General features: G+C 35.2%; 4 protein-coding genes across 5 annotated transcripts; 2 read left to right on the top strand and 2 right to left on the bottom strand.

Moving 5' to 3' along the window:
- Positions 1 to 256: 256 nt before the first annotated feature.
- On the bottom strand, positions 257 to 1136 carry LOC141445166 (protein SPT2 homolog). Its single transcript, XM_074110956.1, is given in 4 exon segments — positions 257 to 267; positions 322 to 579; positions 582 to 717; positions 920 to 1136. Coding segments are annotated over 4 exon segments (462 nt in total). The 5' UTR covers positions 977 to 1136.
- Positions 1137 to 1636: 500 nt separating this feature from the next.
- Positions 1637 to 4940, top strand: LOC141445167 (large ribosomal subunit protein uL15-like). The gene is made up of 5 exons (XM_074110958.1): positions 1637 to 1666; positions 1838 to 1901; positions 2041 to 2138; positions 2946 to 3098; positions 4780 to 4940. Exons 1-5 carry the CDS (start codon positions 1664 to 1666, stop codon positions 4906 to 4908), a joined length of 447 nt encoding a protein of 148 aa, XP_073967059.1. The 5' UTR covers positions 1637 to 1663; the 3' UTR covers positions 4909 to 4940.
- A 1757-nt stretch (positions 4941 to 6697) lies between these two features.
- On the bottom strand, positions 6698 to 9461 carry LOC141445164 (uncharacterized; the record flags this gene model as incomplete). The annotated part of the gene is given in 2 exon segments (XM_074110954.1): positions 6698 to 8884; positions 9200 to 9461. Coding segments are annotated over 2 exon segments (1347 nt in total). The 3' UTR covers positions 6698 to 7622.
- Positions 9462 to 9908: 447 nt separating this feature from the next.
- On the top strand, positions 9909 to 16195 carry LOC141445163 (programmed cell death protein 6-like). 2 transcript variants are annotated; one of them, XM_074110952.1, is made up of 6 exons: positions 9909 to 10071; positions 11039 to 11092; positions 12436 to 12542; positions 12983 to 13251; positions 13741 to 13836; positions 14710 to 16195. In XM_074110952.1, coding segments are annotated over exons 1-6 (540 nt in total). In that variant the 5' UTR covers positions 9909 to 10069; the 3' UTR covers positions 14722 to 16195. The 2 variants fall into 2 exon arrangements, with proteins under 2 accessions (XP_073967053.1, XP_073967054.1); XM_074110953.1 differs by lacking the exon at positions 14710 to 16195 and having other exon boundaries at positions 13741 to 14261.
- The last annotated feature ends 7 nt before the right edge of the window (positions 16196 to 16202 follow it).

Genomic DNA, 16202 nt, shown 5'->3' with positions numbered 1-16202 from the left:
AAATTGATTTGTACTTTATAAAGTATGCAAGGACTTACAAGGTTATAGGACCAAGGACAAAATTAACTGCAAAATCTAATTACTAAATAACCACAACTACCAGGTGACTATTTAATTATGCACTAGATGGAACTAGACTACCTTTTTGCAGTAAATCACATACTAACAGAAAATCTTTTGCCACCATGCACTGTTAACAACAATTATGCACAGTTTTAATGTATGAAACAAGCAGTCTATAACTATATGTCAATGTCTATATGGAACCTACAGAATAGTACAAAAAAATCACAATTTGCATTAAATAGAAGTTCAACTTACTGCCGACTGGAAACTTGGGTTCATCAGGTATCTTGCTGTACTTCTGCATCATTTTCTCGTAGATGGCAGCTGCTTCCTGGGACTCATACCCATAGTCATCTTGATCAGGCTGATCTGGGCCATCCCTGGTGACAGCAGTATTGTTGTGATCTATTGCGTCTTCAATCACAGACTTGTTGGCTGATTTTATAGTCTTCAGAGTTTTTTGGATTTTCCGGAGGGCCTTAGGGTCACGCATAGCGAGCAATTCCTCCTTTTCCTCTTCTCCTCCAGTTGTTTCTGCCTCTCTTCCTCATCTTTCTTAGCCAAGAACTTCAAAATATTTTCGGATAACTTATCTTTTTGCCTTTGTTCTTTCTTTGGCGGATCAAATCCAACTCTATAGTATGTGTTACGCTAAAAACAAAGTACTCTAGTCAATATTTATATCTGTCAAACCTTGTAAAACACCAAAGTAAAAGTTCTCGAAAAAGTTGCGTTTCAGCAGTAAACTTATTTATACAATAGGAGTAGCAAAGAATTTTAAGGTTAACATATTCATATTATATTTAAATAGGGCGCAGTAATAAGTGTTTAGAAAACTACGAAATTAACTCACAGATGACTTTTGTTGTTGATTCCGTTGTGCAGCAATCAAGGTGTCTCGAAACTCCATTTTCGATGATTTATATATATTTCACTAGCACTAGTATTATTATAATACAAACATAATAAACTTTTATCAAATCTTAAACGAATTAAAGAAAAATACGTGTCAGACGGCAGCTCAACACACAACCCCGGCCATTTTCTGGAAACGTACTGAATAGAGTTGCCAGGCGCGTCGCCACAGGTTAAATAAATAAATTATAAATCATATATAATACCAACCCATTAACACTAATCACCTCTTTACCAAAGACTTTACCTCATTAGAATGTTATTGGAATGTTTAATTGTAGGAAATTCCATTATTAGGATAATCATTACTTCTGAGTTATTTTTTGGATTCACATTACATTATACTGATAACTTACTATACTTAAATAAATACTGAATACTGAATACTAATCTTTCGTACCTTATGGCTTATGGTTAGCAAAGCAAATTAATATGTTGTTTTTTAGAAAAATATGGCGCTGTCCATTGGAGGACAATTTTGCCAGTGTCTAGTAGGTTTTGTCGTTGTACGGTAAAAAAATCTAGAAAACGAAATATATGAGATGTAAATTCATTTTAATTTTTTGTAAAACACCAAGCATGAGTTTATGATCTCTGGCAACTCAAATTTTTGACATATGTCACGTCGAGTATTGCTCCTCTTCTTCTTTTTCTTTGTGAATTTGACGTTGAAGTCGGAAATATGGTTGGTGTTTATTTCTAGCATTTTATCTAAGTTTATCTTTGAAATCGTAATATTTCTTATAAAATATAATGGTGCTTAGTGCGTAAATAGTGTTAATGATGGTGCCTGAAAGATTATTTTGTTAATAAAACCGTTTGTGATGTTTATCATAACCTTACGTTTATTCTTCAGGCCACCTCCAAAAAGAAGACTAGGAAGTTGAGAGGACACGTGAGCCATGGTCACGGACGTATCGGTGAGTAACAATTATCATTAACTACAAATTAACTATGGATGTGCTCTAACCTCAAACAGATGCCGCTCTGCGTGATACATGTCACCCATGTCTGGTCGTGTATCAGCTTTGATTTTAATTTGATATGTTTGGGTTGCAGGCAAGCACCGCAAGCACCCTGGAGGTCGCGGTAACGCCGGTGGTGAGCACCACCACAGAATTAACATGGACAAATACCATCCAGGTTACTTCGGCAAGGTAAAAATATTTTTTAGAATTACATCTATATGTTTCCCAGTTATAGTGTGCATCATACAAAATTACTAAATGAACCCTTATTGAACAAAAGCATTGTAATTCTGAAGTGTTGTTCTTATATATATATATTTTTTTTTAAATTTTATAAGGACAGGCTGAAGAAAAGCGAAATAAAAATAGCAACTTATTTTCGTAAATAAAGTTGCTTGATCTTGGAACTAAGAGTAGACCCACTGAATCTAGCATGTGGGGTATTATTAACTAACTTATTAAAGTATCTGCTTCTATTATTTTAAGTTAATTCAAGCGAGTTCAATACTGCTTAGATATAACTATTTCACATGTAGAGTTCATAAACTTGTGAGCAAAAATTTGATCAAAAATATCTGAACACGGCTATTGATAACAGGGTAGATAAGCATGTTCAGATATTTTTGCTCAAGTTTATGAACTCGACTGTACCAAGTCATGATTAAGAATGTTAGTGATCTGAAAAAATACACAATTGAGAGAACAACTTTATTACTCTTCCTTGTGAACAACTTGCCCAATGCTGGGCACAGACTCTTAGAATGAAATGGCCTATAGTTTCTATGCAGCCATGCAAGCCCAGCATGGATAAGGAACCTTGCACACACTGTTACTGATTAAGTTTAGTTTTCTTATAATGTTGTATTTTTTTGCCGATAAAAAAAAGGTTATTTGTAAAGTGGTTTAAATGCCATATTTTTAGGGCTAAGCGTCTTCTCTTATTATATCTTCACATTATAACAGTTATAATAATTTGCATAATTATTTAATTTACAGTTGGGCATGAGGAATTACCATCTGAGGCGGAACAAGGACTTCTGCCCAGTGCTGAACCTCGACAAGCTCTGGACGCTGGTGTCGGAGCAGTCGCGCCTTAAGTATGCCAATGCCACCGATGGAAAAGTGCCCGTCATCAACATTGTTAAGGCTGTAAGTCATACACAATTTAAGTCATAAACAACTGGCTAGTTTCTTATCCAGTAGCAATTTTTATAGGCATGCATTAGGCATGTTTACTAGCTTTTAAGTAACTTGCATGATTAGATTTTAACTTAAAATCAAATCATGCAAGTAAAATTTCACCCACATCTAGTGGTTGGATTGACTGGAAAGGCCATGCCAGGATAGGCTTCTGCTTACATCGAGTTTTGGCTTTTAATTTTTATGGATAGTGTAATGCCACATTTGTGCCGAATAAGCCAAACTTCAACTTTAATCAAAATTACGGATTATGGTAAAAAATAGATGAAAGGTTCTTTCTTAGTGAATTAATTTCTGAGGTTTTCACATATATTTATACATTTACTGATGATGATTATGTGACATAAATTATATTACCATTAATGGAATAAATAAATAAATTCCTGTGAAAATTCCCAAAAATCACATCATGGTCTTTATTGATGTTGCATTATAAACAACAGTGCCAAATTTCATAACTCTACATCGAGCAGATGAGTTTCGAGATTTTATTCTGATCCTGTGAGAATATCGGGATAAAAAGTAGCCTGTATGTTATTCCAGATGTCCAGCTATCTACATAGCAAATTTGATCCAAATCCATTCAGCCGTTTTAACGTGAAGTAGTAACAAACATACACACACACACAAACTTTGGCATTTATAATATTAGTAATGTTTTTTTTTCTTCAAAATTATAGCATAGCTTTGAGAGAACATGGAGATATCCTAAGATATCTTTAAATCGTTGGGTGACAAGCAAAGGTCACTAAGTACAAAATACCTACTTGCAACAAAGCTTGTATCTCAGTATGAAATTACTAACTAGATACAACTGTTTGAAAAGCAGTGACAGAAATTTAGTGAGTTTTGCTTGCCAGCTGGCGAAATAAAATACTTTATTTATCTTTTCTATTTTGTAACCAAAGAGTAAAGTTTTGAAAGCTGAAATTTGGCAAATTTTTCACAAATGTGGGAGTTACACCATCCATAAAAATTAAAGCCAAAAGTCGCTGGAGGCAAAATCTTAAGAATTAGTTACTTCCTATACATTGACTTCACTAATCTATTTTTATTTCTACTATCTATTAAAGTAATATAAAGAGGTAAAGTAGGCTGTAGGGGTAATATCTGGATCTACTACTCTGGATTTTGATAAACATAGTTTGAGTCCGGAGATGAACATAATACCTATGATATTTTTATCCTGGAAAATTTGCATAGTTCATGTGGGATAGCCATTAATGAAGTCTACGCGAACGGAGTCGCGGGCAACGGCTAGTGACTTATTATGATTAGTAAATTGGCCAAACTCCTCATAAGTTTCAGCCCAACCTATGCCCTTTTTGTGTGTAGAAATTTACAAACTGATATGAACTGGTAATAAAATAAATATTACATGTTTCATAATACAGAAATTTGTTATGGGTACTAGGCAATTTTTCATACATAACATCTGTCCCATCTCTGACTGAAGTGTGAACCTGGGACCTCAAACTCAGGCTTTGCTTATCAGCTGTCCAGTCATCAAATCGGTAATGGTTTTCAGAATCCGATTACTTTCATTCTTAATATTTTCGATTTGTTATTGTAAGAACCCAAAAGAAGAACAGTATATACAGATCATAACAAATAACAATATTTTTTACAGGGCTACTACAAGCTGCTGGGCAAAGGCAAGCTCCCCAAACAGCCTGTGATCGTTAAAGCCAAGTTCTTCTCAAAAACAGCCGAGAAGAAGATCAAGGACGTCGGCGGCGTTTGCGTCCTGTCTGCGTAATTTAAGTGTACAATAAAATTCCATAAAAACCACCTCTTGTAATTTCATTCGTTTTACAAATGTTCTGCTGGGCTACTACGAAACTCGAACGTGCGGTCTCTCGACATAGTTTTAGTGACGTGCGGTCTCTCGACACGAATATGTTTAATAGGATTGCATTGTAGACTGCTGCGCAGACGACTGAAACTTTAAACAGTCGGCAGTTACAATGCAGTCTATTTGAATTTAGTACACCTAGATAGTCACCTTGTTGCATAGATAAAGAAACGTTGTAATGTAAGCAAGTATCATCAAAGCATTCGAAAAGACATAGGCACTTGATCTAAAACATGAGTTTTCTTCTCGGATAGTGTCAGCCGTGGGGGCATAGTGGTTTGACCTATGGCATCTCAAGCAGAGGATTGCTGCTGGGTTCATTTCATACCCCACCAGCTTGCACCACAGACCTATGCTTGCACCTCTCGAGTTTTACGAAATTCTTGTGCGAAATTACCTACATTTGAAATTGACCTCTAGTTTTACGGTGAAGGAAACCTGCGAAGCAATTCAATGGAGCGTGTGAAGTTCCCAATCCGCACAGGGCCCGCGTGGGAACTACGGCCAAAGCCCTCTCAATCTGAGAGGAGGCCTGTGCCCAGCGGTGGGACGTATTTAGGCCGAGATGAGTGTAAACTACTTTAACGACCGCCTGCAGGCATAGCAGGTTGCGAGTGGTTTTGAGTTTGTTTTGCCAGCGAGGTCTATTCAATTACCTGATGTGTAGTAAATGCAGACCTTACTTGCGTTGAGGATTTGGTTTGTTTTAGCATTAGGGCCTACGCTAGCGTGCTGGTGAACGCCTATTGAAAAATATATGAGCTAAGCGCTAACTGCACGCGGACGGATTTTATCTGCACCCGCTACAGCTGGCGTAGGCACAGAATAACTAATAGTACTACCGTACAGAAGGGACTCTCTCGAACAAAAGTCAAGTTTAGGTATAAATCGTTCCCTACTCTTACGACTTGCACGCGAAATTGAAACTTATCATGTTACACGAGCGTTCATATTCAGTTGGGTACCGTTGACTCGAAACCGGTTTGGCGCCAAGTGCATAGGGTTACCACTCGCCGATGAATAAAGATAACAGTGGGTATTAATATGAATTCAATAAACTACCTGTATGCAACTGTACGTAATTAGGCCTTAAAACACTCATGTGACCCTATTATGAAACTCGGCTACGCCTCGTTTCATAAACCCACACTCGTGTTTTAAGGACCCCTATTACGATACAGTTGCATAAAATACTATTAATAAATAAGTAAATATTCTTTAACATACATGACAGACAACAAACAACTAGGTAATGATTAGGCGCGTCGGTCGAACGTACCTAAACTGTGGAGTGTCCAACCCCTCGCGTAGGCCCTTAATGGAAGCGATAATGAAAACAAAAGTGTATAAATTAATATTTTAATTAATTGAATATTATTATTCCAGCAATGTAGATGAATTAATACAAGCATTATTCAGATTATTGCCTATAATAATTACGTAAGATTAAAATTAATACCTTAAGGTAGTACAATGATAGCTTCATGATTATTTAAAAACTAAATACATATAATAATATGATCCAACAGGATTACCGTATATACAAGGTGTTAATTAAATAACTGAAAACCAGAAAGTAGTTTGCTCAGAATCGAGAGTAGAATCGATTACACTATGTTTTAAATCAGGTTGTGTTTGTGTTTTTAAATCCCTTTTTTATTGCGCCCAGTTTAAATATTTTAGCGAGTTGCATACTATTTCGATAATTTAATACTGGCCGTTTTGCTGTCAATGTGTGATTTTCTTCTAAAAACGTCAAAGCGCAACTGACAAATACAAATTATGAGTGTAGAGTTAGAAATGAAGTAGAATTACTGACTTAGCAAAACACACGAATATCTTTTAGAATATTCAAAAATAAATGCAATCAACTAACTTAAAATTAAAAAATATTTTTGGGGTATCTGAGGTTTTCAGTTATTCAATTAACACCTTGTATACCAAGGAAAGAGATAATTGCCTCCAGTACAATGTGGGGACCAAGTGTCTCTTTTCCCAAATATCTGAAAGTGATTCTTATAAATTCAATTTTACCAAGTATCTTAGAAAACCACAAATATTACTATAAAAAATGTCTGAAATTAATTAATTGTGTCACTATTTAAAAGCAAAATATCATAATTCCTATAGTAAATTTGACATAATTTTTGTATAATAAAATCACATTTATTTATTCCGAACATTATCAATCCATACAAAGCGTATTCATAATGCAGCCATTCTCAGTGTTCTGTGGGGGCTTCACAAAAGTACTGCACATGATTAAAATAAATACTTCTGTAAGGTTACAGAGTACAACCCCCTATTTAATTAGTTGTTTTTAGCTCTGCAAATATTTAGTTTTCCAATTGTGTTACATAGCCAAAAAAAATTGAGAACTGCTTTAATAACCTGGGGTGTGCACACCAATGGTCATAGTATATGCAAGATGTCATTAATGTATCTGAGTAATTGCCAAGTGGTTGGGCAAGTTTGAATGAACACATTCCAACTGAAAAACTAATCAACTATTGGCTTAAATGGCCTGGATTAATTTTATAAGATTGCATAAATAAATCAGGGTAATTGTGACTGTTTTACTTAACCAGTCAGCCAAGCAAAAAACTAAGGCATTAATCCTATGTATAAATAGTAACAGTGTGAGTAGGTCTAATCTGCTCTGTAGGTGTTTGTGTGGGAGTACCCTCGGCCGGGCGCGCCTGCTTGGCCTTCTTCCTCGCTGCATCACTCTCTGCATAGTACATGCCCAACCTAGTTTTAATTGCAGAGAGAGCTGCACCATTGATTTCGTAATGGAATATATTAGTATATCTCCATTGCTTTACAAGAGGCCCCCTTCTTCTTTCTTTCTTTACCTTTTTCTCCTTTGCATTTTCGTCATGTTCCTGGATGACTTCTGGGTTTTGCGTGTATGCAATTGTTGGATTCTGAGCTACTGTCGGCTCAGGTTTAGTCTGCAGCACAATGTAGGCTGTAGCAGGCTGGGCAGGCCTTGCAGCAGCAGTAGAGTGTAGGAGGATACCCATGCTCTGAGCTCCATTCTGAGTTTGATAGAAATTAGTCTGAGTACCAGTGCTTGCCAATGCAGCTGTCTGGTACTGATTTTGGAAGTAATTCTCAGCCAAATTAACCAGATGGCCGCTGCCAGGATATGCGAGAGGGGCAAATGTTTCCTGTGGAACTGGTGTCGCCTGAGACTGAGTAGGAGTCTCATTAGGCAATGCCAAGTCAGAGCTTCTTTTAGATTTGGGCATTGTGGCAGTAATGTTGTCTGGGTCATATGTTTTGATATAGTCTTTCCACATCTTTGAGATATTTATCTCTAAGCCTGCAATTTTGTCCAGTCTAATGAAGTCTTTTAGGCGATGAGTGTGAACAATAGAATAAATATGATTTTTAATTTGTTCAATTACTCCAGCTGGCAGCCTGATTTCCCCAGAACGACGATGGCTATTTTTCCCACGATTGTCACTGGGAAACATTACTCCATCATCCATTTTCTTGCAGAGTACTCTAACCTTCCTTTCAGTAATGGCATGAATGTTTTTAAATGCTGTCTGGCAGACTTGAGTCTCACGGCCTTTCACACGAATGAAATATTCAAAAGTACATGTTCGCCGGCTGCTAGATTTAACTCTCTTACGTTTGACGTCCACCTGCCTCATAAGGCCAAATAAATAAGCATTTTGCTCATCATGGGTCTTCATAGAATAGAAGCCCTGGAAGGTTCTCATTCTTATGTCTTCTGGCACTTTCTGAAAGCATTTACGGCGGCAGTTGCAGTCAGGGCCAGGCTGTTTGGGAGGAACCAATTTGCCATTTGCATTTATGTACTCGAGTCCTGCTATTCTGAGACGTTTCTGTTTTTGTTTGTGCCATTCTAAAAAATAACAAATATATTTTTTATTCAAACCTTAGCAAAACCAAACAAAGGAAATACGAAGTTATAGTATATAATACCTACATTATTTATGTAAGCGCAACCAATCGTATAATCTCAGTTCTCTGAATGAATTAATAAAATATGAAAACTTTACGAGTAACTATTTCAAGTCTGACTTACGTGTCAAGAAAGTAATAAGAGTCAAAAATGGAACATTTCGGAAGGCACATATCAAAGAAGTCGACAGTTAAGTTAATCTGATCAATGTTCATAAATTGCCGTTTGTTTTGAGCGTGCAATCATCATACTAACCTTCTGGATTTCGAGAGCGTCTTTTTACAACTTTTCCGTTTTTAGTCAGCTTTATTTTTCGGTCATTACTTGAGACATCCGCCATTTTAATATCGAAGCATGATACATACGCATAACCAAACCATCGTAACAGCCATAACCTCACGAAACAAAACAGAAAAAAAAATTGAAAATAAATGTTAAATTAAACAGAAACAAATCACTCCCTCAGATGTATATTTATAAAAGTCAAATAAATTTAGATAAAGACGGTATTTCATGACTTTTTTTGCTTTAGTACCGACTTCAAGCCTTCATTTCAAAATAAATAACAAAACGCAACATTGAAAGCTTAAAAAGTGTTTTTGCAAGTTTTTAGATGTGTCTGAAACAAACTTTGTTTTTTTTTTTTGTTTAAGTTTTCTCCTTATAGAATAGAGATAGAGATCTCCTTCTGTATCTCCTTCCTCTTTGGTTGTCTCTTTCTGGAAAAGACAAAAGTTTGTAAGCCCATATAGCCACATGTAAGTCTAATCTTGAATTGTTTGTGGTGCATTGACTAAGAGCACTAAGACTCAACACTACTCAAAATTACGTGTGCTTTTGAGTAATACAATGTGTACATTGTTATTTATAAGCTACAATATTCATAATTTTCTATAAACTTTGTTCCTTTTGCCTACCATCGGAAGGATGAATTAAAAAAATTGTCTCCTTGACAGATGACACATGACAGCTAAAGCAGCGCAGCACGTCGAAAATACATTGCATCTTTATTATAATCTTATCATTTTCGAGATAATTATTAGTTACTGCATTGTATTTTTGTTTATCGAGCCGTTTAAAGTTTGGCTTGATTTGTGTTATTAATTACACTAGAACTATACAAACATGTAAGTACACTCTTGTATTTAAAAAGTGACGGTAACAAGTGTTAGTCATTAGAATGTGGTTTTTCCTCTATTTCGTAAGTTTTCGTCATATTCGTACACATTCATATATTCTTGAATGTCGACAAAATGTAGCGTTGGTGCTGCATAGGTCTATTCATACGTGAAATGACTCCATGAATTTGTATTATTTGCATGCAACTGGTTGTTCTTTAAGTTACCTACTGCGAATTATGTTTTGAGTGAACTAAAAGAATTTCTCTGCTCACCAGCGTCCTTATGATAGCTAAAGAGTTTCGTCTCGATGTTGTGGAATGCATGGAAATAATAAGGTACAACAATATCGGGTCTTGCTACGGCTTGGGTCTAACTTCAGCAATAACAGTTAGGATTAATAAAACACGCCTTTACAGTAAATAAATAAAAATTCAAGGTAGTTTTATAATTATGACAAATAAAATACTTTACTTTTATTTATGTAACCTTTTTATTTTTCCTTTTTGTACAATAAAGAGTATAAACAAACAAACAAACAAAATTTATTTAAATTTGTTGTAGGTAGTTTTGTTTGAGAAAAAATATAGGTGGGTACTTAGGAAGAAACAGTGACAAATTAAAATGTTTGTTGTGGTTTATTAGTCTTAACATTTGGTAGTATGGTGGTGGTGGTGGTGATAGATGGGTTTGTGTGATTTGTGTGTGTTCTTACAGTGTGGAGGTGGAGGAACTACATGAGCACCAGTCTTCTCTTCTTCTTAGCATTTATTTGTCTACTGCTAGACATATGCCTCTTCCATGGATTTCCATGTGGACTATCTTATTTTGCATATACTATTACCTTATCTTATATAATAATCTTATCTTATATATATATTATCTTGCATAAACTTAGCTATCCTAAGGTTGCGGGTGAGCAATGAAATTAATTATGTTTTGGGCAAGAAAATAATATAATAATAATTCTTTGCAGGTCTTTCCAATCCCCAATGCCAAGCAGAGAATTTCTGTGGGATATCTTCAGAAGGTGAGATATGACAGTCATTTATGGTTCTAAATTTCTTCTCTGTCTATGCTGATACCCATTTACTTTGTTGTTTCAAGCTTAAGATGACATGTTTATTCCGTACACACAGACAAGTCATCAACAAGTTATATAGAACAAACATTTTGTATGTACATTATTTCCTTAACTAACAGCGTTACTAAACCTCGAGTTGTGACCCCAATTCAGGTTGTGGGCGGTATTGGGGTGGATCACGGGAATTCTCTGATTAAAGCCTGCGGTAAAAAATAATTGTTCTTTTCTTAAATTTGACTGTGACATCAATTTTAGTGGTATTTTAATTGGCTGTTCTGTTCTTTAGATATTTAGTTAGGGTAATTTGGGTAAAAGATAAAAATTAAAAAAAATATTTGAGACAAAATATCACAATACAAAAGGAAAAAGTACATACCCAAAATGGTTCTGCCTCAGCATAAATGCAGACTTCTCAGATGGAGTCAGCGCTGTTCTTCCAGTGAAACCATTTTAAAGGCAGAAACACACTAATTAAATGCGACGCCACGCTACGTCGTCCAAGGCATGATTCTGGGTTTCTATCCAGTTAGTATCCTGTGTGCAATAGCTTCAAGAATTGGACATTTTTTTTTCTAGTTATCGTGAGGTTTATTTGTCAAAAAACCTCACGATACTAACGCCATCTTGCGATATTTCGTCTGTCTTTTAGCCCTCATTACCTTGCCACTCTGAGACCACCTATGCAAGGCAGCAATATCATGATATAACACCTTCAGAAATAAACCATTCATTATTTATTTTGCCAAATAAATTTATACTTTCTTTCATTAAAAAAAATGACATTAAAAATAGGTTTAATTTTAAAATGTAAATACCACTCTGTCAATGGAACTGTGTTTGCATGAATCAACATGGAGAACTACATCCAATGAAGAACTAGCTTTAGTTCTTATTTACTTTTTCTACACTTTACTGTTGTACTGTTGTTAAGCCCAGGTTAGGCTAGCAAGAAAAATGAAACTTGTATTACATTACATTGCTAGGGCCTCGCTTTAGCGAACGTTTGAAGTGGTCAATCAAGCACTGCAGTTCCTCAATATTCCTCATTTTTTCTTGCAAGTAAAACTGGTGTCATGTACATTATAATTAAGTGGGTAGAACTCTCTTGCTTTTTATAATAAAAAGTGATTGATGTAGGGTAGACACACACATTCCCATGTATGCATGCAAGCACAGCTCCCTATAAAGGTGAATAAAGTGTAATTCAAGTACTACAAGTGTTTTACTGGACGTAATAACTGGGCTTTATGACCATAAGTTACAAAAGTTTGCTTCTTTTTACTCAACAGAGTGGACAAGGACAGAAGTGGCTACATTTCTGCAGATGAGCTACAGCAAGCATTGTCTAATGGTACATGGAATCCGTTCAATCCAGAGACTGTCCGGCTTATGATTGGTAAGATGTTTGGAAGCATAATTAATTTATAGAATACTACAGTTTGTATGAGTAAGAGTAAGGAATAAATAAAATATTTTATGTGGGATAATAAAAACCTGGACTTGATTCCAGGCTAAACAAAGCTTGTACAAATATTATATTTAAATTAATTACATTCTTTATTTGATAACCCTTATTTATTTATATGCTTAAAAAAATACTACATTCAAATCTAATCTGTTTTAATTTAATAAGCACAACTACTGCTGCTTTAAAAAAAAAAGATGATGATTTCAAAGAAAAGAAAGAAGCCTTACATTTTGCAAGGACCTGCGTCTTATCTTAAGCATTAGGGATTAAGATTGTGCATATTCTAAAAATTGGTAACTTAGTAAGATGTCAATTATTTACTCAATGAATGTTCTTCATCATGTTAATGACTCAACTGTTATTTTCAGGTATGTTTGACAAACAAAACAGAGGTGTCATATCATTTGAAGACTTTGGAGCTCTATGGAAATATGTAACAGACTGGCAGAACTGTTTCCGCTCATTTGACCGGGACAACTCTGGCAACATTGACAGACAAGAACTGAAGAATGCCCTCACAGCTTTTGGGTACAGATTGTCTGATGAAGTTGTAGGGACTATGGTGCAGAAGTTTGACAGATTTGGACGAGGCACTATATTGTTTGATGATTTTATTCAATGCTGTGTCACTTTGTATGTAAGTATACTTTTTTTTTATTAGTACACAAATAGTTTGCTATAACAACTCGACAAAAACGGTCCAATAGTGACAAGTTGCTAGCCTGTCGCTTACAGTATACCTTAACCTATATCCTCAGTCGCCTCTTACGACATCCATGAAATCTTGTCAAAGCTACATGATTAAAAAAAAATAATTACAAAACCATTTACTGACAAAAACAGGGCCAGATTGATAACGAAATACAAGTTAATAGTATTAGCTATTTTGTATTGAAATTCACTAATATTATTTTATTAGGTTGCACTTTATAATGCAATTGGGCCCAGATCACTTATTAAATTTTAAGACCATCCACCAGTGACCAAACTATGCTGAGCCTGTATCTTGGCCATCTGCGAGTGTGGTTAACAAAGAATACGGAACCCTATAAATGATTACAAACATAAGCGATAAATAATAATAAAATTTATAATTTAAATTCAACTAAACAAATTTTATTTCCAGACTTTAACATCAGCTTTCCGTCAATTTGACACTGACCAAGACGGAGTGATCACAATCCACTACGAACAATTTTTGAAAATGGTGTTTGGCCTCAAGGTATAAAAATTTTGATAAATATTAGATAGCCCCTGTTGAAGAAATTATAATTTGCTTTGGATCATGTAAAAAGACATATGATGTCAATAAAAGGTCATTTATGTCCTTGTGATAAAATAAATGGTTTACTTTATCAAAACAGGAACTGTCTTGCGAATATTTTTAACCATCCAACAATTCTTTCTCATTTATAAGTAGTTATGTTTTGTTAACTTGAAAGGTGGAATTCTATTTTCGGTTACTTGTATTTGTTTAAAAGTAAGGATTATTTCATGGCATGATATCTTCAAAAAAGCATGAATGCTTCTGTAGCTTGGATGGTTTAATAACGTATTGGGTTAATTGTAATTTCCATTTAATGTGGTGTTAATTAAGGCACAAAAACGTAATAATACCTGTCAATAAAGTTTTTGGAATGTACAACATTTCACTTATTTAAAACACATCATAAATGTTAAACTGTTATTTAAGCTTGAATGTTTTTTGTTGTAAGAGTCTAAATATTGTATTAGAATGTTTATAAATGCTGCATATTATTTTAATAGAGCTTGTTGGACTTACTAAAGAGCTACGAAGTGTATGAGGCAGTTAACATTTTAATAAAAAAATTATATACCTAATAATAATTACATATAATTAAATAATGTATAAACTAAAAACCTATGTCTATAAGCTACTTTTTCACCAATTTAGTCATGATTCGACCAAACCGCGTTACTTTATTGCGATATAAAAAATAATTAAGAACTTTAAATTTCCAATTTTACTTTTTACCGTTTTGTTCGAATCTGGCTTGAGATGCCAAACCTCTAGAATAAAGTGCCGTTTTAAAAACTTACTGTTCATTAACTGTGGAATTTCTTTTCCGTCTAGTGTTGGCCGTAAACTTCGGGTATGCCATTTCACACTACGCAGGTTTGGACACACTATTACAATACATTAGTGCCTGCACATTTTGTACCCTTATCTAAGTACGTCTTCTTTTTCTACTGAAACAGAACTCACTAGACTTTAAATTATAGTGAAAACGTAGTATAAAGAAGTAATTATGCAGATAGATAGCATGAAATATTTCGGAGCAGCAGGAGCAGGGCTACTACGAAATTCGAAAATTTAAGTTCGTATCGTACCGTCCCGCCGACTCTTATATTATTTAATACTAGAGTGAGAGGGACGGTACGATACGAACTTCGATTTTCGAATTCCGTAGTAGCCCTGCAGACACATAAATATTAAAATACTTTTTAATACTTCATTTTTTTATTATATTTTTACTTTAAAGCCTGGTTTTACTACCGAGGACACCAGGTAACGCAACCAGTCACCAACAAAATGTATTGGCGGTTATCGTAACCTGTAGCCTGGTGTGACGGATTGCGGCTATCGAAAAAATATTTTTCTCAAACATAACATGAAATATTGACGTTGTGTTACAAATAATAGGCCGGAAAGTATCGCGCTGCAAGCGCTGCGGCTCGGCTGCCCGCGCGGTCACTAGCGGCTTGCAAAGAGATATCATACATCTTTCCCGGCCGCTGCCCGGCAATGCGGCCGTCTTTTGTTTCAACGCGCGCACACAACAGGGCGACGAGACTAGCGTCCCGCCAGCTTCATTTCTTTTTTTTTTTATTATTATTTTATGTTATGTTTGAGTAAAGCACTATACAAGCCTCGACCGGAACGTGGGGTATAGGGTTGCCGGCCTCGCTACGCGCTCGGCCGTTTATATCTGCTTGGCCGGCAACCCCCTACTTCTCGGCCTCTACAGTAAGTAATTTACTATTTTAATTACTGTGGCTTCGGATATATCTCATGCTAGTACTATCGATCGCATGCATTTATTTTTGTAAGTTTTACTTTCAGTGATGTTGATGACTATAATTTTTTGTAAATATTGTTAAAAATTATAATATAATCTATGATATGAACGTCATTAACTTACGAATCTTCTAAACTCCGCTCACTTTGCCAAATTTTTGTAGAGGCGTGAACGTTCTATCGCTTCGTAGATGGTGAAACGCTCATATAGTGTCCGACTGAGAACTAGTAGTTTCCACCGAAACCGAAACTTTATTCGAGGGCTATTCTATTACATAATTCTTTTTATTTTGTTTGCGGTCATTTTAGCTTTGGGGGGGGGGGGGGCAAAATTCCATACCTAATAAATAATACTGAATAATCAATATTTAGATAATAAATTAAAAATATATTTCAAAGTTTTGTCACACCTACGATTCGGACCGATTAGAATGAGCACGATATTTTCCATTACTTATACTGTGACGAAATTGGGGAATGTAAGCACCTACATACAATTGAATGGTAATACTGCAATAATACACATATACATTTATATCATATAGATC

This window comes from Choristoneura fumiferana, unplaced genomic scaffold, assembly GCF_025370935.1.
Source record: "Choristoneura fumiferana unplaced genomic scaffold, NRCan_CFum_1 Sck3bRy_379;HRSCAF=1007_pilon, whole genome shotgun sequence".
Lineage (NCBI taxonomy): Eukaryota > Metazoa > Arthropoda > Insecta > Lepidoptera > Tortricidae > Choristoneura > Choristoneura fumiferana.
Note: the sequence above shows the minus strand (reverse complement) of the source record. Positions and strands in the feature narration are given on the sequence as shown.